Here is a 19,205-nt window from a genome sequence, read left to right as displayed (position 1 = left end):
ACGTGCTCTGGGGGACAGACGAGAGCCGAGAGGAGCCCTCACCCACGACCCCCAGGCTGACAGGGGCCCCCCGGAGCACACCTACCGTGGGGCTTCTTGGTGCTCCTGGGGAGGAAGGACGAGTCGGGCTCCCCGGAGCCGCCCCTCGCTGGCCCAGAGGACACGCTCAGCTTCTGGCCCACTTCGTCCCTAGGGAGGACGGGGAGGGTGGGCTCAGCACCCCTGTCCAGGGGGCCACATGCTGTGTGGGCGCAGGCGACGAGAGCTGACCCCCCCCCCCCCGCCCGAGAGACAGTGAGGGCGGCAGCCGGGCCCACCTGAGGGTGCTGTCCAGCGAGGCGGTGGACTCGCCCAGGGCCGTGCGCAGGATGTGCGGCTCTTCGCTGTAGGTGCTGTGGCAGTTGAGGGAACGCTAGGGGGGCGTGGGTATCGTGAGCCGAGGCCGCCAAAACAGAGGGTGGCCCTGTTCCCACAGCAAGCCCAGTGCGGGACCCTCACAGCGCCCGCCGGGTACGGAGTGCAGCCGCCTTGCTCGGGACAGGGGGGCGCCTCCCGCCCTCAGCCACTGCTTCTGGTCAGGGTCCTGGCCTCCTGAGACCCTGAAAAGCAGGCTGTGACCATGACACACCCCATCTGGCCAGGCTGGACACCACACTCTGGGGACAGCCCAACCCTTTGTGAGGGACACAGACAGCTCGGAGCTATGTCTCCCGCTGGGTCCGCAGCCCTGCACAGGCCCCTGGTGAGCACGCAGCTCGGCCCCCAGGCCTGTGGGCAGCCCTGGGCGCCCCCTACCGTCAGCAGGGTGGCCCTCGTGGTGGCCGAGTCGTCCGGGTGAGGCTTCTTCCCGGAGAGCGCCCCCTTCAGGTGCTTGCGGACCTCCCTGTTGAACACGCAGTGGAACAGGAGGACGAAGAGGCCCTGCGGGGGTGGGGGGGGAGGGGGGCGCGGGTCAGGGCAGCAGCCAGCAGGGGCTGGGGTGCAGAGCACAGATGGGCAAGGCCCCTGGGCTCAGCCTCCCCCTGCGGGGGGGCCCTGCTTCCCCAGGGAGCCTGGCCAGGGTTACTGGATCCGGGGACTGCAGGGCCCATCCCAGGCGGTGGGATCCCCCTGGAGTCCCCAGATCACCTCTAACCATCTTCCTGGGGAGCCCTTGGTGTGAACAGTCAGTGGCCAGCACCCCTCCTGGGGACACGCGGAGGACTTATGCCAGGGGAGGGGAGAAGGCCCTGCGCTGGCTGAGCCCTGGCGACCAGGAAAGGGCCCCGATGGCTCTGAGCAGGGCCGAGTCTGGGACAACAGGCTCCTTTGCGGGAGGGACTATGTGCGGTAGGCTGAACCCACTGAGGTGGCTCTGGAACCGCAGCCTCAGTGCGGCCTGCTGGTCCTGCCCCAGAGCCGGGATGCGGCCTGCACGCTGGGGCCAGGATCTCCCTGGGAACCCTCCCGGCCCCGCAGGGTCCAGGCCTGTCAGAGGAGGCAGCACCGGGGACCCAGGACCGCCCTCCCTGGGCTGGCCCATGCAGACCACCCCCAGGTCGCTCACCTGTAAGCAGCTGAAGACGGCGAAAAGGTAGTGGAAGGTGAGCACGTCGCTGTTCACGGCCAGCAGCCCCAGCAGCCAGGTGGCGCTGACGAGCAGCAGCAGGAGGAGGGAGGTCCTCAGCAGGGAGCTGGGGGCGAGGGCAGGCACTGGCCTGATTCCGGTCCTCCTCCCCACCAGCCACTCACTGGTCCAGCCACCCACTCGCCCATCCGCCCGTCTGTCCACCCGCCCACCCGCCTGCTGGCCTTCCCTTCCCTGACCCTCTCTTCTCTGAGGACCAACACCCCTCCTGTGCGCCGCCCCTTCTCCCGCCTCCCGGCTCCAGCACCAGCACCCAGCCGCGGTTGCCATGCCATCTCCCCGAGTCTTTCTTGGGACCAGGACTCCTTGCCCAGCTCTCCCGATGCCCTGCTCCACCCTCCGAGGCCTTTTTTTGTGAGTCGGTCCCCTCTGCACCCCAGAACACTGCGGGTTCCCTGTGCTGGGCCCTCATTCTGCTGGGAGCTCCTCCCTCCCTCCCTGGGGCTGCAGCATCACCCAGGCTCCCCGCCCAGGCGCTGCGGTCCGCCCCCCTCTGGCCGCATCGGTTGCCACGGCCATGCCGTCCCAGGTGAGGAGGATGCAGCCCAGGTGTCACTGCTAAAGCCCCCCCGCCCCCTGCCCTCAGCGGCAACTGTCCATGCTACACACCCCTGCACCTCAATGTGTCCCCGCCCCAGCCCAGGCCGCTGTCCCCAGGCCTGGTGCCCGCGGCCGTGAGCCTCCCTGCCCCTCCCCCAGGGTCCGCACACCACTCAGACCCGACGCCACTCCGCCCTGATGGCGTCCAGACGTGGCCGCCTCTCCCACAGTGGCCTGTCAGCCCCACGGTCGGGCTGACCTCAGTCCCCCCGATGCGAGATGCGAGGTGCCAGCGGTCCCTGACGCGGCCGCAGCTGGTCTGGGAGCAGCCGGGGGCCTGGCTCGCGGCGGGGACAGGCCCTGCCCAGGGCTCTGCGCCTCGGGTCCCGCCCGCCCGTCCGCCAGCATCAGCTCCGACTTACACGACCCCCCTTCTTTCATAGTAGTGGCGCTTCCCTTGGCAGGAGACTTTTGCTGACAGAATAAACAGGACCGTGTTGACCTGAAAACACAAACAGTCGGGGACCCGCTCGTCTGTGTTGTCACAACAGACTTGCAGGGCCAACACGTTCGAGCGTTTCTGCCTGTGTGTGACCCCCGCTTGCCCACACGGGACCCCTGGGGCCGGGCACCGGCCTCTCTCGAGGATGTGCCCCGGAACCGGGGATCCAGAGGTCTGAGAACACTGCCCCATCAGGGTGACACCAGCCGTCCCCGCCCCCTGCCCCGGCTGCTCAGCGGAGCTGGCTTGCCATGTCCTCCAGGCCCCACCGCCGTACTCACAGTTATGACCGTCCCGATGGGCCCAGCAAAGCTCCAGATCAGGGTGTCTCGGAGGGACAGCCAGCAGAAGTCGGGGTTCCCGTAGCCCTGGGGGTCCAGGCCCACCGCGAGTCCTGGCCATCAGAGAAGGGTGAGGGCAGCCGGGGCACCCACAGCGACGTTGCCACCCCATGCGGGCAGGACCCGGGGCCCCAGCGCCCAAGACAAAGCGCTGGGATGTGACAAGGCCCAGGTGTCTTCAGAGCAAAGTCAGATCATGGGTCCACCCTGGCCGTGCGGTGGGGCAGACGCGGGGGGCTCAGCAGGCCAGGGCTGCCGAGGGGGACAGGACAAGCCAAGGTACCAGGAGACCGGGGTGCCCGTGAGGGGGACACACACACAGACCCCCCCTCACAGCCCAGAAACCACTCTTCCCCGACGAGCGCTGTACAGGTAAGGAGGTGCCCGTGATTTCTACGCCTCGGCCACAGTTTCTAACGACTGGGCACGAGCTGCAGGAGGGCCCGGTCCTTGGGTCCTGGGCCGTCAGGTGAGCCTCGGGGTCCGACACAGGCCTTGCTGAGAAGGGGGCAGGTATGACCTGTATGACCCTCCCTGCGACCTCCCCGGGCCCCGCCCCCTTCTTCCCATGGATGTTGGGGTGCCCAGGCTGGGACAGGCACTTCTGCTCTGGTGTCCACAGGCGTGGCCACCCTGCCTCGTGGGGTCCCCGTGGGGCTGCCCGCCACACCTGGGCCTGATTCTGGCCTCCAGGCCGTACCCGTCTGGTTTCCTAAGCCCCCAGTTTACGGTCCTGGGTCCCGCAGCCCCAGCAAACTGACACCTGCCCTTGAGCTGCAGAACTGCCCGCCAGCATGTGCCTCCCTGCACTGGGCCCCGGGGCCACCCTGGAGGCACCGCCAGGGACTGACGCAGCAGAGACGCAGGCCCACCCATGGCCCTGGGGCTGTGGACGGCCAGCTGGCCACAGGGGACGGTGCAGACCAGACACCAGGGCCGAGTTCACCTGGGGCGCGGAAGACCGGGAGCAGAACGCCAACGTCCCCTTTCTAAGGCTAGCAAATGACTGGTTGCACTTCTCTGGTTCTGGTCATAGGACTTGATGCGAATAAAATGCGACTTTGTGGATTCTGAGCTGAACTTAGTCATTAAACGAGACCCAGGGACAGCGGTGCGCTGACTGGGCCTGAGCTCCGGGCGCAGCCAGGTCCTCAGGCCCAGGGGTTTCGGCACATGGGGGTCGGGGGGACCTCCCAAGTCTCCGCCCCTGCTCGGCCCTCAGCCTTGTGCCTCCAGGTCTCTGGGACTTGGGGACCGCGGGACTCCACCGCCTCCCTCACGGACTGACAAGGAAACGGGCGGCGCAGTGTGTCTGCCACGTCCCATCTGTCGGTCTGGCGGGGGGGTGCTGTGGGGAGGGAGGCGGCCCTGCCCGCCCTGGCCCCGCCTCAGCAGCTCTGTACGAGGGTGACAGCGGCCTCGCAGGGACCCTCAGAGGACAGGGTGAGAAGTCACATCTGAACAGCCCTGCCCAGGCTGGCCGGGTGGGACCAGACATAGAGACCACCGGTCGGGAGGCTTCTGAGAGAACCACGATGGACATGACCTGCCCGGCTCTGGCCCCAGGGAGTGGCGGGCAGGACTTGGGGCGGCAAGCACCCCCTCTCCTCCCACCACCTATAGCCTCAGACTGTGTGTCAGGACCCTCGGACCCAAGGCCTGCTGAGGGGGAGGGCGTCGGGCCCTCAAGAACCAAGTGTGGGTCTCTCCCAACAGGACGCAAACCCCGACCTGCTGGTGCTTAGTGAGAGGTGTTCGGAGGGAGATGTGGCGAGGAGACCCAAATCCAGCCCTCAAGGGGCTCACACTCAATAGAGGACAGGTCCCCGCAGTGGGCACTGAATGACCCCACCCCTGTGAGCAGCGAGTGTGCAGGGCTGGGGCCTCCTCTGTGCGGCAGGGCAGGTTGAGCTGGGGCAACAGGAGGGGAGGCCGGAGAGCTCTCCCGCCTGGGCCCAGGGCTGCTGGCTCATCCACACAGGCCCCCACTGGTGGGGGGTCCCCGGCCCTGGCCCTCACCTGTGACGATGGCCGGGATGCCCCAGCCCACAACGTAGTAGAACCGCATGGGCCCGGCGTCGATGTTGCGCGCCTCGGTCAGCATGCGGTAGACGTGCAGGCTCTCCACGAAGGTCCAGGCGAAGGCGCTCATGTACACGTAGTGCAGGGCGATGGCGATCACCGTGCACAGGAACTGCGGGACAGGGGCCGCTCAGCTCCGGCCCGGGCCCCGCCCTACACGGCAGGCGGAGGGCCCGGGCGCGGGGGGGAGGGCCCCTGGGGAGGGCCTTCGGGCTGAGCAAGGCCATCGAGTTGATTGGCTTTTGTGTTCGGTTTGCCCGACGGTGGCTGAGCGCCACCCCCGTGAGGAACACAGTGTCCCTGTGTGGAACGGGGTCGCCGCCTCAGCCCCACGGGGACGAGTGGGAGGCGGAGCCTCCGTGACCTCAGTAGGAGCTGCAAATTCACGCTTTCCCGTCCCGGTCCAATATTGCCACCAGCACCTCATCTCAAGTTGAATGTTGCGGAGGGGCCTGCTCAGACTGAGGGCCCCACACCACGGTCGTGGCCCTGGCCTGCCAGCCCTGACCCTCGGGCAGGTCTCCAGTCCCTTCTGCTGCCCCATCAGCCCAACACCTGGGTCTCAGGGTCCGCACCCGGGAGACACTCGGATCCCAACAGACACAGGAAGGAGGGAACAGTGAGAGGGCCACCACCGTGACTCACAGTGGAGCCAGGTCAGGTGGCCCCGTGGGGAGCCCCAAGAGCCGTCTCGCTGAGAACACAGATGCCCCGCTGCCACGTGAACCTCGACGGGCCACGTTCTCTCCAGAAACAAAATCCCGGTCGGAGGTGACCGGGGGACCACCATGGAGTAACATTCCCCAAACATAGCACAGGCGGGAGGCGAGCAGGAGAGAAACAGAACTGCAGGCCAGGGCCGGGCGGGTGGGCTCCGGTTAGCGCTTCGGGGGCCGGAGGGCGCCTGCGCCAGCTGTGGCGCTCTCCCTCTGGGAGGCGGCGCTGGGGGGCGGGGCTCCATCTCCTACCCTGGTCCTCCCCACCCAGCTCTGCAGCCCGCTCCCCGTGGAGACCACCAAAGGCACACACTGGAAGGGTTTGGGAGTGAGTCTGAGGCTTAGAGCCACCACCGGTCTGATGCACGGATAAGGCCCGTGCGCAGGTGGAAGTGCCTGACTCGCCTGGCTGGGTGCAGGGGGACGGAGGGACCTGTCACCGCCAGGCTTACGGGGCTGTCTTCTGGGTCTGGCCAGGTGCTCCCAGTGTCGTGGCCAAGAAGCCACCAAGGTCATTGGTGTGGCCCAGCCCTCGGAAGTGGTCCCCCTCCATACCCCGCCTCTCTCTGCCTCCCGGGCAGGATGGCCCACCTGCCCTCTGGAGGGTCCCGAGGGTCCCACTTACAGCTGAGGAGGAGGGAGAGCCACGGAGGCGGTGGCCCTGACCGAGACCAAGTTCCACCTCGTCTCGTTCCACTTCCTCCGGGGGCCTGCGGTTCCTTCTCAGAGACCTCCACCCCGCCCCCCTCGCCGCGCCGTGGCACCTGTACTTTTAAAATCCTCTGTGAAATGGAAAACCGGCTGGGGACTGCCAAAGCCACCGACCTCCCTCCTTCCTCCGGCTTTTCTCTTCCCGTCTTCTCAGCGGGGCTGGGAACCCCCCTCCAAAGTGGTCCCTGCCCCACTTCCCAGGTCGCTGTGGCCACCAGCTCGACCTCCCCTGGTCTCTGGAGTCCTACAGAAGCTCCCCGGCCCCAGGCCCCCCTCCAGCAGCCGAGCTCCCGTCGCTGGAAGCCCCTCCGCTGCCGCCCTGCCTCCCACGCCACCGTGTCTTCCGTCCCCAGTGCGCTGGCTCTGAGTGCACGCACGTCTCCAACGACAAGCAGCCGCCTCGCTGACCGCACAACCCCTCCTCCCAACGTGCCTGCAGGTCGGCACGGATGGTTCTCTGAAGTCCATACGTCATGTCACCTGGCGCACGACCCAGTCACCCATGGATGACTGTCGTGCAGCACCCACAAGCACAGGTGACACCCCACGTACCCACACAACCTGGGGTGGCTGGAGAGAGGCACCCCATATTTGACCAGGTTGCACCGAAGCTCCCCACCCTCTCCCGACCGCTCACTCTTGGCAGCCTCCCTCCCCGTCCCCCCTCAACCCTGTCCCCCGGCACAGCCCAGGGCTGGGGGGACGGGGCACACGGGCATCCTCGTGAGGACACGTGGCCAGGACTCCTGAGGAGGCGCTAAGTGCAGGGACCTGGATAGGGAGCCTCGTGGACAAGGTGCCTCGTGCGTCTTCCAGCCACTAAAGCTCAAGTCCCAGGGCTCTGAGCTTTGATGACTGACTGTACTTTCTGACAGAATCACAAAACTAGGAGGTGACGTGAGTGGAGGCCCCGGAGGGAGATCCCTCTGGGCACAAAGCCTGCCTGCCAGGCCTGGGGCCCCCGACCCACCTCCCAGAGCCGGCCCATGGCACCCACTGGACGGCACAACATGGTGCCTGCCCAGCTCCTGCCTCCGATGACACGTGGGGCCCAGGCAGGGGGTCAGGGGTCATGGGGGGATGGGCGTCTCACCGGGTTCCCCGTCTGGGTGACCCCGATCACGAAGACCAGCTGCGAGAAGAACAGGGCCGTGGCGAGGTTCCTGTGGGCGCTGTGCAGGTTGGAGTGTAGCGTCCGCGCCAGCGCCAGGAGGACGGAGGCCACCAGCAGGGCCACCAAGGACAAGGACACGGCCGCGTAGGTGACGATCTTCAGGGGCAGGACCTCTCCGTGCTGCAGGCGGGCGGCAGATGGGAGCGTGAGGGCTGTGCTCTGAGGCCGCCTTCACGCGGGACAGACTCCTGGGCGCAGGAGCCCCATGCTGGTGACGCGGTTCCCAGGGCAGAAGGTGGTGGTGGCCCCACTGCTACCCATGAATTGGCTGAGCGCCCTCGACCCGCACACATGAGAATGTGGCCAAGATGCCGGATCTTATGTTACACACAACTGTGCCACAATAAAAACAGTAAGAACAGAAAACACCTCGCCCATCGGCCCTGCCGTCTGGGGGAAGCTGCATCTGTCCACCTGAACTCTCACAGGGCGAGGCCTCCCAAACGGGCTCAGTTTGCCCCAAAGGCAGGCGGGCCGCAGCAGTCAGGGGCGGCCACCATCTCCTCTGTTTCGCCAACGACGCCCTCGTCCAGGACGCAGCGCCCTGCGGGGCTCTGATATTTGGGGAACAGGAAGCTCCCATTCTCTGGAAACTTCCAGAAAGTATCCTCAACTTGTGGAATTCTGAGCAGGGGACGCCTGGGTGGCACCAAGGTGGGAGGGCAGGACTGCAGCTACCTTGGGGTCCCCAGAGGCCCCGGTTCTGGGGCTCCCCCAGGGCTGGGGGCATTGAGAGACTGCTGGCTTTTAGGCCCCGGGGTGATCAGGAGCCTTGGTCCCGACTCTGCTTTTCTCCCTTCTGCCTGGTGCTCAGCTTCCTCGGCCACGGAGCTCCTGGCCCTGCCCAGCTCCCCGGGTGGAGAAAGCCCCCAACCCCACCGGGACCAAGACCACAAATAATTGACCCCCTGCCCCCAATGCCGGGACCTGGTGCGGCCGTTCGAATGCGCCTCTGCCTGGGGAAGGCCAAGGGCACCATCTCCTCCCGCCACCCAGGCGCCCAGTGGCGGCAGCTCACGGCTGCCTCACCCTCCCGAGAATGCAGCAGAAACTTGGGCGGCTGCACACCGGGAGAGCCCTGGGCAGGGACGATGGCCTCACCTCTGGGGACAAAACCCAGGCCTGGAAAAGAGCCAAACTCTGGTCACCCAGCCCCCGCTCTGGTTTCTGGGCACCACGACACCTTGCGGCCCCGCCATCACACTCCCAGGCTCAGAAAGCGCTGGGCATTGGACAGGAGCCCGAGCTGGCGGGCCCCTGACCAGCTTCCTCCGTGTGGTGGGGCCTCTGTGGCCCACGGGTGTCGTGGGGAAGGAAGACACTCCATTGTCCCCACCAGCCGGCTCCTTTCTTCCCTGAAACCTAGAGCAGGTGGCCGCGGGGACCCTGCTCTGTGGGGACCCTGCTCGTGGGGAGGCGTGTGTTCTGGGAGCTCTTCTCAGTCCGGGGCTCAGGGCCCGCCCTCTCAGGCTTTCAATTCGCAACCTGGTCTCCCTGAGAAAGCGCTTTTGGGGGCGTTGTTACGGAAACTCGAACAGAGTCTGGCCAAAGCACCGGGAAGGAAAGCCACAGCCTGCTGCAGGGGCAGGTCGGGGGAGATGCGCGCCTCCGACGCCCTTGCCAGGCGGGCAGGGCTGCCCGTGGGGTTGGCAGCCAGCACCCACCTCACGCCTGGAGACGTCCATGAGCACCGCGAAGCTGGCGGTGCGGCTGCACTGGCAGGTGACGTGGGTGCGGTTCCTGGACAGCAGCTCGCAGCCCTTGGCCGACCAGCCTCCAGTCCCACCGGGGCTGCAGAGAAAAGGGGGCTGGTTCCCTCCACCGCCGGGGTCTCCGAGGGCCTCCTGCCCCCTCTGGAGCCATGTGGGACCCTCGGGGCGCCCCAGCCTGGCACCACTGTCACCAGCTGTGAGGACCACAGCCACCGCAGTCCCTTAGGGCCGTGAACACTCTCCCTGCCCTTTCCTGGCTGGTAAGGGGGGCCTCATCCATGCCCCTGGGACACCCCCCAAGTGTCTTCTCCCATCAAGCTGACAGGGGGCGTCAGTGTCAGAACAGCTGCTTTGTCCTCCAGTCTGGAGTCTGGTAACTGGACAGATGACAGCCTGCGTTCCTTTCAGACATTCATCTTTTGACTGTGCAACGTCAATGGCCACTGCCTGGAAGCAGGGCCGAATCATCCCCTCACCCCCAACCACAGGGCTGTCTCGGCCTCCGGGAGGCCCAGTCACCTTTCTGATCCTCAGTTTACTCATCTGTAAAATGGGATCCAAGAGTGAATGCGTGTCTGCCCAGAATTTAAGATGCGGGCACGAGGTCACCCTGAGGGACAGCCGTGCCTCCCACAGTCGGACAGCGCCGCACGGGTCCCTGCCATGATGGTGGGTCTGTGCTTGCCCCTGTGAGCTGAGGGTCCAGTACAGTGTGGACGCCGCTGCTTGCTCACTTACTAGAATTCGGGAAGCTCAGAAAGAGGAAAGGGTGGATGTAGGGTCTGTTGGAGCCAAGCCAGGCTCGCTCACCCCGGTGGAACCACAAGTTGGGGGGATGTTTTGGGGGCACAGGACTACACTCCCAGCTGCACAATGTCATCCCAGCTGCCAGCATGGGGGGCGGGGACCTGCTGAGGCAGCAAGACCCCCCGGGGAAGCCAGTCCCAGGGGCTGCCGTGTTGGTCTCGCGTCACAGGTGGGCCCGGCGAGGTCACGATCCCCCCACGGACACAAGGACCACCGCTCACACATCTGGGGTTTCTCCCTGTCTGCAGAAGGCCCCCAGCCCGGTCGCTGACCGCTGTCTGTGTGTGTGTATCTGATGTAAGCCCTGGCCCAGTTTGGCGGCAGCCGGGGCACTTTTGGGCTGCGCTGTCTCGCAAGTCCTGACGGTGAGTAGCCTGTCTCTCTGTCGGTCTATGTGTGTACACGTGTTTCCTATGTGTGTCCATGTCCATGTATGTGCCTGTAAGGGACTCTGATGCCCCAGGGCCAGAAGGGGAGTAAGAGAGAAGACCCCATGAGACACCCCCCAGTGCAGTTGGGGCCCGTGGGACGCACTCAGCCTCAGCAAAGCCCCCACACGGAAACGCAGCCCTCGGGGGCAGGCGGCGGCGGCGCCCTTACATGATGGAGTGGTTCCAGAACACGCAGACGGGCTTGGTGCGCTCCTCGGTCTCCAGCAGGGTGAACTGCACCAGGACGGGTCTCTCCAGGGGGCTGGGGAGCGGGGTGCCCTCACTGTACACCACGGCGCTCACCACCGGCGTGTTGATGACGGGCCGGTTAGGCAGCCTGTGGCGGGGACGAGAGCACAGCAGCTGACCCGCTTAGCCAACCTTGTTTAATAGACACCTGTGTGTGGTCGTGCCAGGGACATGGGACAACCGTCTCTGCGGGAGGGACAGCCCCACAGGAGGTGAGCCTGGGCCGCAGCTGCGTCGGGCTCAGTGCCGATTTTGTCACAGACGGCACGTGCTCAGGAGCGCCACCTCTGGGTCAAAGGTAGGCTTCGGAATTTGAAAACCAAGGGACGTTACGTGCACGCAATTGTGCCATTACATCAGACACCAGAAACAGCAGAAAAAATGCCGTGTGGAGGGATGGAAGCTGCTGGAATCACCACACCCCGTGGTGGACACTCACCCAGAACCGGCCAGGATGAGTACGTAGACCTGGGGAGCAGTGGGGAAATGACGGTGACGCCGAAAAAGTGAAGCCCCACATGCACCCGCCCCCCACCACGGCCACGCAGCCCCTCCGGGCGGTGCCAGCTTTTCCAACCGGTGTTTCCTGGCAACGCTTGGTGCCGGGGCCACAAGCGGCCCAAGGCAGATGGGGCAAGGGCCAGGCGCCCTGAGCAGGGCTTGCAAGGCGAAGCCCACTGGTATGTCAAGCGCGTACTTCGAGGGGTGTTCCAGGCAGAGACACCAGAAACAGTGGCACCTGGCAGGCCCAGGACCCCCGACGGAGGGAGACCACAGGGCGCGGACACCCATGCACAGATCTTTGGGCGGCTGAGATTTCTTTAATCCTCACCCGAGGACCTTTGCTGATTTTTAGAGAGAGGAAGTGGGTGGGGAGAGGCAGCGATGTGAGAGAGACACATCCATCAGCTGCCTCCCGTACGTGCCCGGGCAGGGGATTGAACCTGTAACCTGTTGGTGTACGGGGCAAAGCTCCGACCGACGCACCACCCAGCCAGGGCAGGGAGGTGAGATGCTGAGGTGTGGAGAGGCCCGGCCCCTGCAGACCGGGCCCTGCCCGCATCCCGGCCAGCCGTACCGGAGGCTGCGGCGGTCGGGGTCATAGTGTTCCGGCAGCAGCTGCCCCAGAGTCCGGTAGATGGCGACCAGGGCAACGGCGAACTGGCCGGGCTCCTCTGGGTGCCTCTTCTGCCTCCTGAACGGGGCCTCCCTCTCAGTGCTGGGTCCAGGGTGCGGGGTCTGCGGGGCGGCCTTCCGATCGATGGGCCTCACCACGGGGCCGTCTGCAACGTAAGCAAGAGCGGGAGGGTGGGGGCTGGACGCCTACGTAAGTGGCTCCACGTGGACAGGCCTCGAGGACACTGTGCTGAGTGGGACAAGCCGGTCCGGGACTCTCATCCCCGCACACGAGGATGGGGAGACAGGGCGGAATAGTGGGCACTGGAGGCCAGGGGAGGGCTAGTGCTAGCTCCCCCGGAGCGTCGCACAAGGGGCCAGGCAGCGCCGGACAGTGTCCCGGGCATGGTGGCCTCTCAGGGGCATCTTGGGGCCCTGGAGCATGCTGTGGTGTGGAGACTGAGTCCGTCTCATTCTGGATTTGCCCTGCCGCAAATAAATCACTGGGTCTAAAACCTCCGCTCCCCACAGCCCGACGGGCTCAGCGTGTCTCCTGCTGACCAGCAGGCCGGCCAGGGGGGTCTGGGAGGCTCCCTGTGGGAGAGGCATCGGGTGCCTCACCCCAGCAGAGCAGGCAGCACCCCCTCCGCTGTCGGGACCGAGGGTGGGTCAGGGCATGGGCATGGGCGGTGAGGCCCGGGCTGGGCAGAGAGCCTGCCCAGGGGACAGTCAGGGCAGAGAAGGGACCTGGGCCCCGAGGGAGGTCAGGGTCCGAGGGCGGAGGTCGCCGGCCTGGCGATGCCCAAAGGGGCAGGTGGAAGGTGGGCCAAGCACGAGTCAATCTATGGGGAGTGGTGGGGGTGGTGGAAAGCAGGTCACCTGGGAGACACCTAGGCAGCTGTGGGACGTGCCACAGAGCTGCCACTCGGGTCTGACAGCAGCAAACACCCTGGCCAGCCCCCCGATTCCAGGGAGGCCTGTGCCACGTGCCCCCAGGAGGAGCTCTGCCGTGAGAGCCGCTACCTCCTCCCCCCACAGAGCACCCGCCCCGGGCGGCAGGACCGCCCGGGTCCCCCTGGTTTCCGGGAGCCCCACCTCTCCTTTCCGTGGCTTTGAAGAAGTCGGCTGAGAAGAACACAGAGGATGCTAGCTCTTTCGGGAAGTCGTCACGGACATCCTGGAACCGCGGCACCCAGGCTCCCGTGAAGTTGAACTTGTCAAAGATGTCAACGGCCAGGACTGTGGGCACAGTGACCTCCGTTACACACAGCTCACAGCCCTGCCCCTGCAGCCGTCGGGGACTGCTGCCCCGACCCACAGTCCAGAAACCAGAACCTCCTGTCCCCCTGAGCTCTTTAAACCCGAGGTCACGCAGCGGGGTCCTCAGCAGGAAGGGGAGAACACATGGCAGGTCCGGTTGCTGACCAGGCACCTGAGGACTGTCAGGGTCGGGACTCACAGGGCAGCACCGGAGGCAAGCACAGGTGGTGACGGTGTGACCTGTGAGCAGTGGGCGCCCCCCGCCCCTCCTGGTAGGGACGCCGTGGCTCACAGACCTGTCCAGTGATGGATAATTGGTAAACCAAGGGGCCAAGTTCGGGACGGGACAGCCCCGGTTCTGCCCGAGCGCCCCCTGCACCTGCAGGGGAGACCAGGAGCTTCCCACCCGGCCGGCCCCCGGGGCTCTGCCCACGCCGCCCGGCTGTGGGGGGCCGCTTCTAATGAGGGGGCCTGACTGGTTAACCCCTGACCCCAGAGCAGTGTGTCCTGAGCACTTGGGGGACTCAGTTCACCAGGTGTCTGTGTTGCCAGCGACTCTGGCCCCATCCACTGCCCGGTCCCCAGGGACCCGAGTTTGTGCTGGTCCCGAACTCCTGGGCGTGGGAGGACTTGGGCATTTCTACAGTTGCCCGTGAACAGGCTGGACAAAGAAGGTCCAACGTCGAGATCTGACAGCAGGGACAGGGAAGTCAGCGCTGTCGACCCTCCCCTCAGAGACGGCCGAGCTGGGGCGGTGCACCCCGATGGCCCGGGGCGTGCCCGAGGAGCATGCCCATCCCCCACGTGGGCTCCGGGACCTTACTCATGTTGGCGGTGACGATGACGAAGGGCCTCAGGTAGGTCCTCCGCAGGTTGCGCGCCACGTTGCCGAGGTAGTCCTCGAAGCCACTCAGCAGCCGGGCCGCACCCTCCTCGCTCCGCTGGATGTGTTCCCACGCCGCCCTGGTGCCCGGCCCCAGGAGGGCGCTGCCGGCGTGGACGACGTCCTGGTCAGACACACGGACAGACGTGCTCAGTGTGTGGGCGTGGCCGGCCCAGGAGGCCCGATCGGGGAGGAGATGGCGGGTGCCTGTGTGGTGACGCGCAGGGTCTGTGTGACGGGGGCTGTGGCAGCGAGGGGCAGACAGGCAGGGTCTCTGGAGCCCAGAGAGCCCAGCCCAAGGCAGAAACCAGGGGGGGAAATCTGTGTTCTCAGCGACTCAGAAGCAGCAACAAAGTCCATTGGCCCAAACTCTCAGGCCTGGATTGAAGTGCAGGGGAGGGGACCCTCCCTGCCTGGGCCCTGGGGGCCGGCGTGGACAAGGAGGACCGCCCCCCCGCCAGGGCTCTGGGCAGACAGGAGAGTCCCTCAGGGCTGTGTGGACACAGGGGATCCCCCAGTGCTCTGGGCAGACAGGGAAGCCTAGAGAGAAGCAGAGGGGAAGGGAGGCAGCACCGTGCCCTAAGTGCAGTTTGCCAACGTCAGGAGAAACGAGTCCTCTCACCATTTGTTCTAAACAGATGTTCCTTAGGGGCCAGTGACTTAACACGGGGCGAGCAGGAGGGTCCGTGTTGGAGAGGCCATGCTTTCCGAAAGCTGGACCTCAGGGAGTGTGGGTTGGAGCAGAGACCCCAGAATCCCCCTTTTCAGGAGCTGTGCGCCCTTGGTGCTCCGTGCCTCAGTTTCCTTACCTGTAAGCTGGGGGGTGTCTGTACCACATCACAGATGTGTGTGCAGAATCAGTGAGCTAATTCATGTAAACCACACAAGGCACCACCTGGCCCGAGCTAAACTTTCAGCTGCTAGCGGCCATCCCTGTCTCTGTCCCCACGATGGTGACCCGCCTGTGCCCTTCCTGAGATGCTCTCACGCCTGTAATCAGTTTCGCTGGTGGCGGAACTGGCCTGGGCTCACACATTTGTGAAGGGGAGTTTGGCCAGGAGGACGCTGGGCACAGGGATCTCGCACAGCCCAGCAAGCACTATGGCCGTCGTCCAAGCCCCTGCGGGGACGCCCGCCTGAGCGCCATCCTGCCTGTGTGGGGCTGCCCGAGGGACGACGTGTCCGCACCCTCCTACCTCGTGGAAGTCGGCGTCCCGCGTGGCCGCCAGCTCAAAGCCCTGCTGGTGGCTCTCGTGCTGCAGGATGCGGGCCAACAGCTGGTAGGCCGTGCGCACGTCGTGGCCGAAGAGCGCGCCCGTGTGCTGCGTGGCGTTCCGCAGTGCTCTGGCCAGCCGCAGGGCCCCGGCGCCGTCCAGCCGAGTCTCGTTGCGGCTCAGCTTCTCATTCTGGAACGAGGAAGCAAAGGTGATGTCTGCAAACCTACTGTGTGGCTGCGTGGGGTCCTCCTTGCGCAGAAACCCACTCCACTTTCCGGTGGAAACTGCCTTGTCAGGAAAGAACTTGAGAAACCCCCCAAACTCCAGAGTGAGCCTGGCTAATGACTGCAGTACAGGAAAGGCTGGGCCAAACCGCAGTAGGAGAAACGCACCGGCCGAGGCACTGAGGGAGGGGTGGAAGGGGCCCAGGTGGGCTCGACCCTGGGGCTCGGCCTGGGGACACGACCCTGGGGGCTTGGGGTTTGCAGAATCAGACTCAGAGCTGGGTCTCCAAGGAGAAAGAGTAATGTGGCCTGAACCACGCCAACGCCTGGCTGCAGGACCCCGCTGCCCGGACGGCCAGCCGCCCAGCGGCCCCACGCCCACCCCTACCGTGGCCGTGAGCTGCACGAACGAGGCCGTGGTGCAGCTGAAGAGCTCGGGGGCCTGCCAGCCTTTCTCGCCGCTGCAGTGCCGAACCGCGTTTCCTGGGGGGAGAGCGCACGTGCAAAACCTGAAGTTCCAATTGCTGACGAACGTGTGTCTGTCGGGGGGGGGGGGGGACTGAAACCCCACGTGTTGCCTGGGGTGGGAACCCTGGGGGAGATGTGCACCCCTTGCTGGCCCAGGGCCGAGCAGGGGCACGGCCACGACGCGCAGACATCGGAGCAACTCCGTGACACAAGCCAGCTCAACTGTCGGCCGAGTGCCCACACATCCACGCGCACCCCACGCCTGCCAGAAGCTGCGCGGCCTCCCGACACCCCTTCAAGGGCGGGTGCAGCTCCCACCCCATTTTGCAAAGGGAACCCCCATGCTGAGCAGAGAAAGAGCTCACGTGTCTCCGGTACTCTGGGGGCCGGCACCGCGCCCTTCCCAGGTTTTCCCATTTATTGTTAAGGGAAAAGTTCCTTATTTCCCCCCAACACTTTGGCAGAACAAGGTTTTTCAACGCCGAACATGAGCTCCACTGCCTCTCCAGTTCTCCCGCAAACCACATGCTTCCCCCGGATTTCCTGCTGGGAGCGGACGTCACAGGCCACGGCACTCACCCACCGACCCCTTGGGGCAGGGCACAGCGGCGGGCTGCCCAAACTTGGTCTGCGGCCACCAGATGCCGGCTTCAAACGCTCTGGGACACCCGCTGTAGATCACTGGAGACAGAGGCAGGAGAGCCCTCAGCCGTGCCCCGCACGTGCCGGGCCCTCCGCCCCCAGCAAAACAGACCCCTCATGCCTCCCTCCCAGCAGTGAGAACGGGTGGGGTATCTCGGGCTCTGATGATGGGCTAGGTTCATAGAGGCCAGGTGGGCACAGCCAGACCCTGCAGCTGCTGAGCGTTCCCCAGACCCAGACACACACGCTCAGCAGCCTGTGCCCACGACGCAGCCCGAAGCGGGTCAAGGGGCACTGCAGACCTTCACAGCCGAGTGTGGTGACCTCAGCAAAAGGGTTGTCGCAGCGGTTGCACTGGCGGCCAATGACGCCGGGCTTGCAGGCGCACTGCCCCGTGTCCGTGTCGCAGGCGCGGCTGTGGGAGCCGTCTGGGAAGCAGTCACAGGGCAGGCAGGCGTCCTGGTCCGGGGGCTGGTAGTGGTTTTCCTGCGAACGCCAGGAGCAGCGTGTGGGGCTCCAGAGCCGGCGGGGCCTGTGGGGGTGAGTCCTGGGCCACCTCCAGGTTCCCGCGGCCCTTGGGCCTCTCCTCACTGCCCTCGGCCCACATTCCCCAGGCCACACCGGACCAGGATGTTCTCCAGAAAAACAATCCACGCTCGTTTCTTAGTTACTATTTTTCGTGGCCACCTACACACTCATCCTAAAAAGGACCGGGGACTCAAAACGGAGATAGGGGTACGAGAATGGTCTTTGCGGCATTTTCTTTTGATCTTCTGAAGAAATCAGAAGCTGCCTGAATGTCTATCACTAGGCAGGTCAGGGTCAAGAGCATGGGCTTCAGACTCAGCAAGTCCTGGGTTTATGTCTAGCTCTGCCACTCACTGGCCACACCATCCTTGCCTGGTCACTTGAGCGCCCCCACTGAAAACTGGAATGGGTTGTGACCTGGGCAGACTCCCCGCCAGTGTCACCGCTTCTGTGTCAGCGGGGACACGGAACAGTCGGCACACGATCCTGACTGTGTCACTGGTGCCAGGAGGAGGCACACACATATTAACGAAGAGGCACCCTCGGGGGGGAGATGGACACCACTGTCACCTTTTAAATTCCTTTCTGCGTGTCTCATACTTTTTTACAAGAAAAAAAAGTCCAGGCGCATTTCCCTGAAGTACCCATCCCCACCGCCCTCCCACCCCTGCGGTCCCCTGCTGCCCCCTGGTGTCCACCCCCATCCCGTCCTGGTTCCCTGTGGCTGTTGGGATTTTTTCTCTTCAGCATTTCAGCAGACAAGTCACGTTTCGGGAGCCCTGAATGGCGCCCCTACGATGGCACTTCCCCTTCCTGGGGTGCAAGCGCATCCGAGTGACGGCACGCATCGCAGCCACGTGGCTACTTTTACCAGCGGACCTTCACGTCGGGCTCAGTCTCGGCAGCTCAACAGCAGCCGCTAACAGGACGCTGAAGGTGCACGACGTGCTCCTGAGCCAAGATCGTAGGGGTCTTTCAGGCTCAGGGCTGAGAACACTGCAGCGCGCTCGGACACCAGACACCGGGTGGGTGTTGGCCTTCCGACGCGAGGCAGTGGGCGGGGCTCTGCTCTCAGGAGGCGGGAAAGGGGCTCTGCCTTCAGATAGAAGGTGCAGCGGGGCTTTGCGCACAGGCTAAAGGTGGGGATGGGGCTTTGCGCTCAGATGACAGGCGAGGGGCGAGACTGTGCGCTGCGACTCTAGTGTACGCGTGGCAAACACAAGGCCGGCCGGTCGACTCAGGCCCTCCACCTTGTTTTATCCTCCCCGGACCTTGTTTCCACCCGGCAGCAGCGCCGAGCTCTCCCTTAACTGTTAAGGAGTAGCTACATTTACACAGTCCTAAAATGACACTCGGCCCTTCAAAGGCAGCTGCGAGGCTGATGTGGCCCCCGGTGAAAATGAGTCTGACGTCCCTGCGCTAGCGGAAGACAGGGCCTTGCACTCAGACTCAGGCAACAATCGGCTCTGCACTCAGACTGTGGGCGGGAACGGGGCCTTGCGCTCAAACTCCAGGCAGAAGGCGCGAATGGGGCTTTACACTCGAGACACGAGGTGGGGGGCGGGGCTCTGCGCTGAGACGGGAGTCAGGGGGCGGGGCAATGCTCTCAGACTGTGGGTGGAAACAGGGCTTTGCCCTTCGATTCCAGGTGAGAAGCAGGGCTCTGCGCTCAGACAGGAGGCGGAAATGGAGATCTGCACTCAGACACCAGGCGGGGATGGGACTTTGCTCCCAGACACCAGGCAGGGATCGAGTTTTAGGCTCAGACACGAGGCAGTGGGCGGGGCCCTGCGCTTAGACAGGACCTGAAGGGCAGGGCTTTGCGCTCAGACTCAAGGTGGCAGTGTGGCTCTGGGCTGGGACGAGAGGCCCCGCATGGGCCATCACAAACAGGAGTCCGACTGGGGAGGTGGGTGTGCTCTAGGCCTCTCACATTTGACAGTTTTGAGCGTCACTGAATGCTGGCTGGATACAA

The 19,205-nt window shown here is 65.1% G+C and overlaps 1 protein-coding gene across 3 annotated transcripts in view; it reads right to left on the bottom strand.

Moving 5' to 3' along the window:
* CELSR1 (cadherin EGF LAG seven-pass G-type receptor 1) overlaps nt 1-19,205 on the bottom strand; it is a 103,579-nt gene that overhangs the window by 4,150 nt on the left and 80,224 nt on the right. For all 3 annotated transcript variants that reach the window (XM_037049322.1, XM_037049327.1, XM_037049336.1), the window contains exons 15-31: nt 17,005-17,188; nt 16,640-16,741; nt 15,981-16,075; nt 15,348-15,557; nt 14,092-14,275; nt 13,104-13,247; nt 11,971-12,175; nt 10,813-10,980; nt 9,358-9,484; nt 7,613-7,813; nt 5,030-5,204; nt 2,951-3,063; nt 2,590-2,669; nt 1,547-1,673; nt 796-921; nt 318-412; nt 86-189 (exon numbers count right to left, since the gene is read on the bottom strand). In XM_037049322.1, coding sequence (XP_036905217.1) covers nt 86-189; nt 318-412; nt 796-921; nt 1,547-1,673; nt 2,590-2,669; nt 2,951-3,063; nt 5,030-5,204; nt 7,613-7,813; nt 9,358-9,484; nt 10,813-10,980; nt 11,971-12,175; nt 13,104-13,247; nt 14,092-14,275; nt 15,348-15,557; nt 15,981-16,075; nt 16,640-16,741; nt 17,005-17,188 — 2,440 coding nt within the window. The remainder of the gene's footprint in view (nt 1-85; nt 190-317; nt 413-795; nt 922-1,546; nt 1,674-2,589; nt 2,670-2,950; nt 3,064-5,029; nt 5,205-7,612; nt 7,814-9,357; nt 9,485-10,812; nt 10,981-11,970; nt 12,176-13,103; nt 13,248-14,091; nt 14,276-15,347; nt 15,558-15,980; nt 16,076-16,639; nt 16,742-17,004; nt 17,189-19,205) is intronic.

The sequence above is a fragment of the Sturnira hondurensis genome, unplaced genomic scaffold (genome assembly GCF_014824575.4).
Source record: "Sturnira hondurensis isolate 20B ecotype Veracruz unplaced genomic scaffold, ASM1482457v3 Scaffold0000780, whole genome shotgun sequence".
Lineage (NCBI taxonomy): Eukaryota > Metazoa > Chordata > Mammalia > Chiroptera > Phyllostomidae > Sturnira > Sturnira hondurensis.
This window is presented reverse-complemented; position numbering and strand designations above follow the sequence as displayed.